At 48.5% G+C, this 12,586-nt stretch overlaps 1 protein-coding gene across 1 annotated transcript; it reads left to right on the forward strand.

Moving 5' to 3' along the window:
* Positions 1-749: 749 nt before the first annotated feature.
* Positions 750-9,808, forward strand: TMEM11 (transmembrane protein 11). Its single transcript, XM_042036781.1, has 2 exons — positions 750-884; positions 8,883-9,808. Exons 1-2 carry the CDS (start codon positions 820-822, stop codon positions 9,397-9,399), a joined length of 582 nt encoding a protein of 193 aa, XP_041892715.1. The 5' UTR covers positions 750-819; the 3' UTR covers positions 9,400-9,808.
* The last annotated feature ends 2,778 nt before the right edge of the window (positions 9,809-12,586 follow it).

Consider the following 12,586-nt stretch of genomic DNA (forward strand, 5'->3'; position numbering starts at 1 on the left):
TCAAGGATCCTGGAGATAACCATCCAAGCACCCCGGCACAGGTCACCCACAAAACCTTCACCACTGACTTCTGATGGATCCACAGGAGCCGGGAAACCTCTGGCAAGCCCACACTGCAATTCTAGAGAACCGTTTGGTTATAACCTTTATATGGACTTGATGATCTTGAGGTCTTTTCCTAAGTCATTCTGTGATTTATGCCTCCTCAGAGATGCAGCAAGGGAGCCTCCCCATTCACTGCCCCTCTTTCGAGATTGATTAAGGGGGCAAAATTCACCCCAAAACCGCCCAGCCTCTCCTTCCAGGGAGGCGCTGCACAAGGGGATCCTCCATCCCTGGTCCACTGCAGGGAAGGAACCTCCCGGGTTTTTTGGATCACGAAAACGAGGCGATGCTGAGGCTGCTGAGCGATACCGACCCTCGGCAGCCGCATCCCTTCATGGCGGGGACGCGGGGCAGGCCGGGACTCGCCACCGCGCTCCTCCCACCGGGTGGAAGATCCCGGGCGGCGGCGCCGAGCTGAGCCGAGCCCCGCGGGGCTGCTCGGCCACCGGTACGGGGCTGTGGCCGGGAGCCCCACTGAGGTCTCACCGCGGCGCCCACCTGGCCCCACCGCCCCCGCCCAAGGGACTACACACCCCAGGGACCCCCGCGGCCGTGCGGCGGTGCGGGGCGCTGTGGGACTTGTAGTCCTTTCGCGGTCCCAGCCCCGCCCCGAGGAGCGGCCGCTGCCGCCCCCGCGCACTACATCTTCCGTCGGGCATCGCGGCGCGCCCGCGGGCCGCCGGCGGAGACATTTGCGAGGCGAGTGTCTCCAAGATGGCGGCGTGGGGAAGGAGGCGCGCGGGCCCCGGCGGCACCAACAGCGGTGGCGGCCGGGACAGGTGAGGGGCGGCCGGGCTGGGGCGAGGGACGGCGGGGACCGCGGGGCTGCACCACCCGCGGTGGTCCGGCGACCCTGCGGCAAGGGTGGGGGCGCCGCGAGGGGAGCGTGGCCGGGCGGGGCGGGCGCGGGACGCGGAGGCGCGGAGGGGCCGGGGGCGTTCGGCGGGGCCGGGCCCGGGGAAGGTCAGCGCGGCCCGCGGCGTGTCGGGGGCAGCGCTACCCGCGGCGGGGTGCGGCGCTGGGGGACGGGTGGAGGAGGGCCGGCCCCGAGAGGCTCCTTCCGTCCACGGCTATTTTTAAAGGCGGGGAGGGAGCGGCGAGTCCTCCAGGGTGACCTCCTTCTGCCGGGGCCGCGGCGGGCAGGGAGCTCGGTACCGTGCTCCGGCCTCTGGCAGGGTGGAGGAGAGTCCAGCACAGGCTGGAAATACCCACGGAGCAGCGGTGGAAGTTTGGGAATCGCAACTTTAAAATGGGAAAAAGAGATAGAGGGAAATCTTACAGAATCAATTAGGCTCGAAAGATCTGAGATCATCGAGTCCAACCTGTGACCGATCCCCACCCCGTCATCCAGACCAGAGTACTGAGTGCCACCCAGTCTTTCCTTAAACACCTCCAGGGACGGTGACTCTGCCACTTCCAGAGCAGCCCATTCCAGTATTTAATCACCCTTTCTGTGAAGAAATTCTTCCAAATGTCCGACCTAAATGTTCTCCACCTGCTGAAAATGTCTGGGTTTATCCTGTATTTCCTGACGTTGGCATTTTTCTGTTCTGCCCCAGGGCTGACTGATGTAACTGGCAGCTGCTGAAAGCTGCTGCGGTGTTTTGTGAGTTTTCCTTTGCTCTGCCGCCTTGCCTCGAAACTCTGATATCCCTCTTAATTAGAAACTCTGATGTCCCTCTTAATCTGTGTTGTGGCTTTTGCTTCACTTTGTTCCTTGCTGTGATCCAACAGTGTTTGCTTTGATGCTGTTGAATCTACACGGCCAAGGAGAGCCACTAGTAGCCCTGAAAATTCTGGCACTAATGTGAATTGCAGGAATGCTGCCTGTGTTCAGAGAATTCAAAAGTAATTGAACTGGAAGGGCCAATGGAATTCCTGCATCAGCGTGGTTTAAATGAACAACTAAGAATACCACCGTGGTAAAACTGTCTGCACCCAGTGCTGGCACTGCCCCAGCATGGGAGGTGTGGAGTTTTCATGTGGTTTTTTCATGTGGCAGACGTGTCCTCCCAGCAGAAGGGAAGAAACAGAATATGGAAAAGAACACTTAATAACTTCAGTTATTCTTCCAGGGTGAAAATTGATGCAGACTTAAAAAGTGAGTTGTTACTGTGTAGCTTCATCTGTGACCTGTACAATAATCTAATTGTTGTTTGAGGTGATCTTTTTTCAAAGCTGTGATTGCTCTTGATCTTACGATCAAAAACACTCCTAAACACACGTCACTCCATGAACCTGCTGCATGTAGTATTTTTCCTCTGCCAGTGAGAAGTGTATGGAAGAGAACAGAACAGCAGATCCTCCCCTGAGCAGCATTTCACAATCTCCATCAAAAGCTGGTGGTTCTTTAGGTGTCACCCTGTACAAATGTGACAGAGGAGGATAATCCCAAAAGGTGTTGGGTGATGTCAGCGAGGTGCTGCTTCTTCTTAGCAGTTGCAGAGCAGGAGATGTGGATGACTGGGCCTCAGCCTCTCCATCAGTGGCTGATCCCAAACCACACCTGCCCGTCTTGTTCGGCTGCTGCAGCACCGGTTGTGCAAAGGCAGCGCTGACAGACCTGATGTCATCACATGATGACATGTGTTTTTTATAGGGTGAATACAGTTTTCTTACTCTGGGCAGGATTCTTGTCCAAAGACACATTCCTTTGAACTGGATATGCTGATCCAGTTTTCCTGGTAACTGAGCTGCTTCAAGGAGTGTTTGTAGTTGTCAGCCAGCCGCTCTGAAAGGCATCTGTGTGTCGGAGGTGGTGTGAGGAGACTCAGTACTGAATAAAATCCTGTCTGCTATGAGACTAGAACAGCTTTCATTAAAAAAAAAAAAAAAAAAAAAGACCCGCATATCTGTGGAGACTGAGTCCCTTCATAAGCAACTTTATTGATACAGAGAAAGGTATAATTGGTTAAAAAGTGCTTTCCTTGCTAGGAGTGAATGTAAGGACATTAATTTCAAAGGATGTTGAATGTGAACTCCAGCTGGCTCTGGTGGTAAAATAATAATGTTAAACAAAATAACCAAAAACACTGAAGGGAGCCAACTAAATATTTGTTTTTCTTCATTCTGGATAGACTCTTTAATGGAGCCTGTCTAAAGGGAATTGTTAATCTGTAGACCAAAACAACTTTTTCATACAGAACAGACACTGGTTTGTACTGGGTGTTTTTGTATAAAAGGCAGCCTGGTGCCCGCCAGAGCAGTGGACAGCTTGTCGTTTGTTCCCCTGGGAGATGTTCTGACAAACTCTGGAAAGAACAGCTTTCATGTCATCATCACTGCCTGCACTGGTTCCTCTGTGCCCTCACAGAACTCTCCTTTCGCTACCTGCACTGCTCAGATTTCTGGTACTCTGCTTGCAGCAATGATTGACCTATTTCCATCAGCCTGGCTAATCATTAGTTGATTTAAAATTGACACCTCCTTGTTGTTTGGGGGCTGGATTTGTTGTTATGGTCTGGTGATGTTTTCCTTAGAGTTCAGGGAATGTTGTTGTCCCTCCCTGAGGCTGCTTGAAGAGCTTCCCAATGTTCTCCTGTCCTTTTTCCTATTTGAATTTAAGGTGCATCTTTTGAATGAAAGTCTTGCTTTATTGCCCTGCATTTCCTGTTCTTCTGCTTGAATGCCCTTCTTAAAGCCCCAGGCCTGACAGCCCTGGCTGAGGACCTGAGCCTGATAGATGGTGAGGACATTCAGCAGAGAAGCAATTCTCCAGGTGTTTAGGGTGGGACGTGTTTGTGCTTTCTTTGCACCTGAGTATCCTGAGTAGAAACATACACTGGGGAATATGACTGGGAGGTGGAATATTTCCACTGAGAATTAAAGCCAGGCCACAGCTCGTTCCTTAATCTTGAAATCAAATTAAATTTCAGGAAGGATTTATGTTGGAGGGAGGGAAGTTTAGTGTTTGAATTTGTCGTGCCTTGACTCTGTTGACTTCCTCCAGCTTGGCTGAGATGCTGACAATGCTCCCAGACATGCTCTGGCCATCTGTAATGTCCTTTTTCTGAGATCCTGCACAGCCAGCACGAAACCCCTCTTGCACTGCTGAGCTGGACTGTGTGTGCTGCTTGTGACAGGTGTTATCACACTGCTGCAAGCCTCCCCTTTCTAATTTTTTTAACTACTAATCCAACTGGTCTTCATTTTCAGTTAATCTGATTGTTTGTTGCTCTGAGCAAAACTCTTGCCCAGGAATATTCTTTTAAAAAAAAAAAAAACTTTAACAAAATTTGACCTACGTGTTACGGGAGGGGCTTACAAATAACTTTTATTTTTGCCCTGAACTGTACCTGAACTTTGTGCAGCTTAAGATTGTTTCCAAGTGTGATTTTGAGCATTTTGCAGAACTGAGATAGTTGGATGACTTGAAACACTCACCAAAGGTCTGTCTGGCAGGTGCCATTAGGTTGAGGGCAAAAAACTCAGGAGGCTCAGTCGTTCTCCCCTGCAGCTGGGCAGTGGTAGGAGGATGCTGAGGGTTCTCCCAGGATGTTTTCACTTGCCTTGTTCTCAGTGCTCTGTTCCTTTGTTTCTGCTTTTGCCACTTGTCACCTGGCAAAACTGAAGGTCTTTTGACAATGAGTGACATTGTGCCTTCTCTTTGGAATGTTACTTATTTCTTCATCTGTAAAGACTATCCAATTGAAATTTCCCTTTACTAGGCAGGCTGCTGTTTTCAGGAGCCTGCTTCCAAGGTGGAGGCAGAGAGGTGGAGCTGCTCTGAGGACTGGGACTTTGGAAGAGATTCTTCTCTGTGAGGGTGCTGAGACCCTGGCACAGGTAGCCCAGAGAAGCTGTGGCTGCCCCATCCCTGGAAGTGTCCAAGGCCAGGCTGAACTGGGCTTGGAGCAACCTGGGATAGTGGAAGGTGTCCCTGTCCATGGCAGGGGGTTGGAACTGGATGGGCTTTGAGGTCTCTTCCAACCCAAGCCATGTCAGGATTTGATGAACTGCTGGAGCTGCTATTGTTCAGCAGCTGCAGCACCCCTCTCCTGGTGCTCTCCCATATTCCCATGTTAGGAAGACAATCCAAATGTAATTTGAAGCTTGCTCTATAGCTAACACAGACTCTTCTGCCCCTCCTGCTGCTGTAGCTCTGTTAACAATGGATTTATTTTTATAACTTTGGCAATACCAAAATTTGACATCGTTGAGTTTTAAGTGATTTACATCTTGCTGTGCTGAATAGCTGAGAGTTCTGTCACATTTGCCCCTCCAGGCATTCATTTAGCACCAGGAAAGAAACACTAAAATTTCTCAAATATAGAATGCCTGAAGCTGCAATAGAACAAATATTTGGATATAAGGCCTAGAACTATTCCTGCAGAACAGCTGCACAACTTTTTAACTGTGCCCTCTTATTTGGAGTGGGGAGACAGGTCCTGGAAAATCATTTGATTGAATAATACTAACAACTGCTTTTAGGCTCTGATCTGTCTAGTAAACAGCCTGTCAGGCTTCTGAACACCTGGCAGCATTTTACGTCTTCTGGCATTAGGTGCTCTCTGGTTATTTACTATTCTTTTAAGTAAAATGGAGTTTATATAAAATCCCCACACTTGATAAGTGGTGGATGCCAGCTCAGAATTGCTTGCACAGCTCTGCATTTGTGTTTGTCATGGCTGGGGGGGTGGGTGACAAGCTCCAGAAGGCAAACTCCATGGCCTCCAGTGTTTGAGCAAATCCAGTTGCTTTGACTGGATTTGTTCGTGTGCAGCTGCTGTGTTCAATTGAAAGGCTGTGTCAGGAGAGTTGCCTCTGTGAAGTGCTCAGCTGAAACCTCCTCAAGCCCACGTATCTCATCTGTGTCTCTTTCTATATAATCTGAAATCTGAACAGTTTTCAGCTTTCCATGCTCCAGGGGCAGCCAGTTCTTGTGTGGAAATAGTAACATGATAACCCCACTTTGTGCAGAAACGGAAATTTGCTGCCTGCCTTGTTGACTCTTCATGTGTCCTATTTGAGCAGGTATCTTTTCATTTGTCATTTTTGGATTGGCTGTTTTGCCATTTGCAGCTTCAGCACTGTGACACAGATTTATTCTGATTTTAGAGGACTCATTTGGAGAAACAGCGCAGTCGGGGGGCAGACTTTTTTCAGGGATGAAGCCTTTGTGCAGTTCAATTCCCAGTGATTTTTTTTTTTTTGGTCAGCAGAACATACTTTAAATTCTGCTTTTTTTGGCATAAGAGGACTGTGCTTTTCTTGACTTTATTGTTATAAAGCCCCAGAGCCTGGCAAGCTAAAAAATTCCAGAGGAGATGGACAGTGCTGCCTCTGGCCAGTCTGTTGGATTCCTGCTGACAGGTGGCTGTTTGTGGTGTGGCTCTGCTTGTGCAATGATGGTGAAAGGAAAAAAGGGGTGTTCAGAGGGAAGAACAGGCAAGATCTGAGCAAGGAGAAATGAGGCTGTTTGCTAGTGCCACCTTTCCTGGTGCTGAGCCTGGAGAAATCCCATGTAATGTAGGTACTGAATTCCTAGAGTTAGAAGCTCAGTTCCCATGGTTCTTGTACAGGCAGGGAAGGAATGGGCTCACTTCACCCATGTTTTCCCAGTGATGACAGGGAGATCTGGAATGACAACAACTGTGCTGTTCCTAAGCCTCTGGGAAGTTCTTAGTTGAATTCGGATTCTGCTTCTCTATTTTGCAGACCCATCTGCATGCTCCCAGGTATTACAAAACACTGACAGTGCTCCTTGGTAAGAAATATTAATTTTGCCTGGAGGGTTGTGTTAGCACTGGCTTGGCTTCCAGCTTGAAAATGCCTTTCAGCAATAGCTTTTCCATGAAGTCATTATGCCCTAGCAAGTGGTTTCACATAGTCATGGGTAGTGGTGTGCAAAGTTACCTTAAGCCTCTGTATGTCTTTTGCAATGAAACTGGAATTTTTGATTTGGAAGAAGCTGCACGTGGAGCAGCTGTTATCAGGGAAAAGAATCCTTGGCAAAAACCACGAGCAGCTGTGTCCTTTGTGTCAGTAACACCTGCTTAACCGGTTTCTTGTTAGAAACTCCTTATATAGGTCCTGTCCTTAAATTTTTTTTTCTCTAAATACCTCTCAATTCACTGCAAAATGTCAGAGCCCACTACATCCTGTGCTGAAAGGGTTAATGGTAATTTTCCAAACAATGTCTGACAAGCTCGTTACCCTGAAGAAACCCCTGGCATACACGGAATTCAGGTGGATTTTTATTTTTCTTTCTACCCATGGACAGACCAAGGGGGAAATGCACTGCAAGGAACTCAATAACTACATTGTAGGTTGAGTTTTCCTTGTAGGTTAAATAAATTCCAGCTGGACTTTTAATGAAACTGGTTATTACTCTGCTTTGGGAGAGGGTGGTGCCTCTCGGGTGCTGCTGGTTGATGTTTGCTGCTGTTACAAACATGTCTGCTACGTCTGCAACAGCTTGTAATTTAACAATATTCTCGATTACAGCTGGCCACTGCTCAATCCCCTTTGCAGCCTGAGTGGACCTGCACATTAAGGATAATGTTTGGCAACAGCAGCTTGTGAATGTGTATTTTTCTCCCTTATTTTCCAGTGCATGCACATAAGTACCACCGTACTAATGGAGCAAAAAGTGCTCATTCTGTTCTCCACATCAGCAGTGTGTTCCTGCTGATATCACGGGGGTCTAAATGTTGTTGGGATGAGGCTGTTTTGTCTGCTGTGATTAGGTCAGATGTGTGTGATTTGTTCTCCTTCTGCTAAAGGAATCTGCTAGGTATTTTTATCCTTGCGAGGCCACGTGCTCAGTTTTGCTCTGGTTAAGCACAAGTATGTCAGAAATGTTCATTTCTGCTTAGAAGGGAGGATTTTGCCTGGTTCTGATGGATAGGTTTTTACCCTTTCTCAGAGCAGGTGAACAGTCATAATCCTATTTCTTAGCAGTCTGTACGTGAACGTAGCTGCAGATAGAAGGTGATGTGGTGAAGAGGGTGGAGGGAAGGTGGAAATTGATGTGACACTAGGTAGCTGAAAGCTGCTGCTCCAATACAAATTCCCTGCATCCCCTGAGTGGGAATGTGCTCCCAGGTGAAGTGAGCAGCTCTTTCTTCACTGCTTAAGCCTGCGTGGGTTAAAAACGTATTCATGTCTTGCTTTGCTGCATCCCACTTCAGGAGAGGGAGTGAACCGTTCTGCCACAAACTGAATGTTCTGCTACCTTCTTCACCTTCCCTTTCAGCAATGTTCCTTGGCCATCCTTGTTGGATTTACCATGGATTTACCAGGCTGTGTTTAATATGGAGGACTAAATAGCAAGCTGCATCAGAAAGCAAATGTACTCATCTGGAGATGCTTCCTCTCTCCAAACCTCCCAGTGCAGCTTGTCCTCCTGATAAATGAGCTGCTTGTCTTGGTTTCTCTGAAAGCTCCGGAAGTTCGTATGGTTTGTTCAGTGATGTGTTGTGGTCACTAAGGTGTGAGTGACACTTCTGCTCTCTCCAAAGAAACTGCTTGGGTATCAGTGTGAGGAACCATTTCAGGACTGTTAAATGACCCTAGTTCTCAAATTGTTCTAGATCCTCCAAGTTAGGAAGAGGTAAGAAAAATATGTTGCCTTCTTTTGGGATGAATTATTGTACAGCAGGAGAAATCAGCTGATGTGAAATGAAGCTTGTGTTGAAAAGCTGCTGGTTGTGAAACAGAGGCAGTGACCTTGAGGGGCTGCCCTCACTTGGGGCACTTCTCTCCTCTCCCAGCCGGGTGGGTGAACAGCCTGTCCTTCAGCCCTGTAGTTTTAATTCTTCATTTCCCCTCACCAGGGTGACCTTGTCCTCCACGGACTGTTACATTGTGCACGAGATCTACAACGGGGAGAATGCTCAGGACCAGTTTGAGTACGAGCTGGAGCAGGCACTGGAAGCGCAGTACAAGTACATCGTGATCGAGCCCACGCGCATCGGGGACGAGACGGCGCGCTGGATCACCGTGGGCAACTGCCTGCACAAGACGGCCGTGCTGGCGGGCACCACCTGCCTGTTCACCCCCCTGGCACTGCCAGTCGATTATTCTCACTACATCTCCCTGCCCGCTGGAGTGCTGAGCGTGGCTTGCTGCACCCTCTACGGGATCTCTTGGCAGTTTGATCCCTGTTGCAAGTACCAGGTCGAGTACGATGCCTATAAACTTTCGCGCCTGCCCCTGCATACGCTCACCTCGTCCACTCCTGTGGTGCTGGTGAGGAAGGACGACCTGCACAGAAAGAGACTGCACAACACAATAGCACTCGCTGCCCTGGTGTACTGTGTAAAGAAGATCTATGAACTCTATGCTGTATGACTTCAGCAGGGAAGAGAGAAACCCACAAAGACAAGAGTATTAAGACTCCCACAGTAACATTTTGTTTTTCCTCTTTGAGAAGCAGTGGAGACTGGCAAGGATTTGGTTTAATAGAGCTGTTATTTTTCAAATAACACATCACTGGTGCACCAAGGTTTTTCAGTTCTTCGTTACTCTTGAGATGTGGATGTGTGGTGACTTGAGATCTGTATGTTAGGCCAGGGGAGTCCAATCCAGCAGCAGAATGTCGATGAAAGAAAGCCAATAGAAAGAAGGGGTGTGAGAGCTGCTTTTTTTCTTTTTTTTTTCCTTTTTTTTTTTTTTGGAAACATTTAAGTATATTGTTTAATTGTATTACACAGAACCAGCCAGAAGTTATCATTGACCATTAAAGGATGAGAATTTCAAATGCTTTTGCTCTCGTCACTGTTATCATAGTCCCCTTTGCTGGTGTGGTTCCAGGGGGTCGAGGCTTTAGACCTGCTCACACACACACCTGACACTCCTCTTGTCCAGTGCATGTGGCAGCAGCATCTGTGTTACAGCAGGCATCTGCTGAAGGAATAGCTGCAGGGTGTCACTTCCCCTCTTGCTTGGCTAGTTGTGTTTCTTGGAAGAGGTTTTACCAACTTTATACCTTTTTGGTAATTGCTAAACATTGATGGATGGGGATAAAGGTGTCCCAGTCCTCTGCTGCCCTGCACCTCCAACCATGACTCCTCTGCACGACAGAGATACCACTCTGACTTTCCAGCTACATTCTGCTCAGTTCTTGTACGAGTTCTTCCTAAGGTGGATACATCTCCTCTTAAAATGCCTTGAGCCACTTGCAGGGCTGGGGGCTGCCAAGGTGGGAGTCCACCTGTCCTACCTTTGTGCTGTGCCCTGACCACACAATTCCACTGCTTTTGCCTGGAACACAGGAGCTGCCAGCTCCTGCTGCAAGGTATCCATGTGACTGCATCTTGTAACTGTGTTACCTGAAATTTTAGAATTCAGTCCTATGCATTAAATCATATTTTAGCTTTAAATTCAAAATCTTGTTCTTAGAATGGGAAGCATTTACTGTTCTGTGAGACCTGCCAGTTACTTTTAAAAGATAGGGGCTTGCTGTCTCTAATCTCCTCCCACCACATGGAGAATAGGTGTGGCTGGCGTTGGCACGGCCAGCTTGGCACAGCTTCAGGTGTTACATTGGGAATAGGAGAGCAAAGGCCTGCAGTGAGAGCTGCTTGTGCACTGCGTGCTCCCTGCTCCACTGGGAGCAGCAGCCTGACCTTCACAGCTGAAACACTAACCTTGGCAGGGGTCAGACCCCAAATTCTGCCCTTCTGTCTTTATCTCTCCAAACTGCCATAGCAGGCACCAAGGACTCCCCCTGTCCTCGCCTCCATGGGCTGTTCTGACCACGGTTCTCACTTGTGCTTCTCTGCTTGGGCAGGTTTTGTGTGAGCAGGACACACAGCATTGGGCAGACTGGGTTTGCTCGGTGTTCTCAGCCCTCAGCAGCAGCACAGGCAGCTGTACCTGAGTGGGCTGGAGGAACTCCAGTGGCAGTGAGGCATTTCTGGGTGGCAACAGCGCTTTGTACAGAGGCTGAGCTCTCTCCCTCCAAGGTTAAGATAAGCTGGGATCCAGAGCGTCTATTTATAGCAACAATGTACAGTTGCCTTGGCAGAGAGGAGGCAAAGAAGTGCAACCACTTCATCTTTCAGTGGTTAGGCCAGGCTGGGCAGGCTGCCCTTTCACCCTGATGTGTGTTTCCAAACCCTGCTGGATGGATTTGAAGCCAGTGGCACATCTGCCATAGCTAACACTGCTTATTGCTGCAGAAAGCCCTGAAATACCTTTGTGCTGGCCACACCAAAGGTCTTCCTGCTGTTTTTTACTCAATGCAGAATAATTCTCAGGGCTGTTGGTTCCTTTTCTGCACCAAACCTCTGGGGTCCTGGTACCTTTTTGTGTTAAGCTTCCCCTCGTCTGGAATGATCACTATGGCAGGTTCCCTAAATGCATGGCTGGCATCAGAGACTTGAGTTAAAAATTAGCAAGTTTCCTGGGGTCTCCCATTGCAGGAGGAAAGGCGAAAAGTCAACTTAGCTGTCACAATGGGTAGGTCTGATTTAAAAACACACCTGATTTCCAAGGAATCTCAGTGATAATGTAGCTAAAATGCTTTTTAACATTCTAGTTGTTAGTCAGGGCTGTAACTGTGCAAGGTGACCTGGGAGAATGAGAGGGGTCTTGAGGGGTATTTTAGTGCATGGTGAAATGGTAAAACAACTTCCAGAAATTCTCTTCCATGTGGAGTGGTGCTGTATTTGCTTTCCACTGTGCCAGTAGCTGGGAACCAACAGTGGCTGGGGACAAACCTCTCTTCAGAAGCCCCCACACTTTGCTGCCCACCCTGCCCATTGTGGACATGCTCTGGAGTGTCCAACATTCCCATTCTCTCAGAGAGGAAATTTATTTCCAAAGGGAATGTGTGCATTCTCAGCAACCTCTGCCTTGGAGCTGTAGTTCCTACAGTAACTCCCCAAACATAATTTTCCCTCAGGCCTGATGTGTTTCACCCTCAGTACCCTGGATGGGAACACAGAAATGCAAAGCAGCCCCTCCCTGGGTAGCCACAACCTGAAACACCAGAACATGGAGCAGCTGAAGGAGACTGGCAGGACCACTGCATTTCACCAAAAAATGGAGGATCTGAGCATGGGAAACACAAAAGGAAAAGCACAACTTAACACCAGCACTCCCCTTGTGGAGAGGGAGAGAAGGTAATGCCTTGCTTTCCTATCTTAACAGGAAAAAAGGTATTTATACACCTGAAAACTTCAACTTGTCAATCCAACCCCAGGCCTTTCTGTGACACAGCTGCAGCCTCAGCCACAGGGAAGGTGGCAGAGGATGGATGTCCTGACAGAGCAGCAGCATTATGATCATTAAACACATCCTGGTTCTCAGAGATCATTTATAAATCTGTAGTGGTTAAGAAAGGCTTTTGGAAGGAGAAGGTCCTGCTGAGCCTGTGCACCTGGATCAGAGTTTGTGTGACTAATCCTTGATGTGGATTCACACTGTGTAAGCTAACAGGTCCCATAAAGAGGGCTGGGATAAAGTATGTTGTTCTGCAGCTACTACTGGTACAATAGCACCTTGCAGGGGTGTAAAGAAAAACAAAACCCTT

The sequence above is a fragment of the Corvus kubaryi genome, unplaced genomic scaffold (genome assembly GCF_017639235.1).
Source record: "Corvus kubaryi isolate FWS band 111438036 unplaced genomic scaffold, C.kubaryi_AGA036_p1.0 37387, whole genome shotgun sequence".
Classification (NCBI taxonomy): Eukaryota; Metazoa; Chordata; class Aves; order Passeriformes; family Corvidae; genus Corvus; species Corvus kubaryi.

Bases quoted from the DNA above. Each gene is read 5' to 3' on its own strand.
- TMEM11 (XM_042036781.1), top strand. From the start codon at position 820: ATGGCGGCGTGGGGAAGGAGGCGCGCGGGCCCCGGCGGCACCAACAGC. The intron at 885-8,882 runs GTGAGGGGCGGC...TCCCCTCACCAG, and splicing joins AGCGGTGGCGGCCGGGACAG to GGTGACCTTGTCCTCCACGG.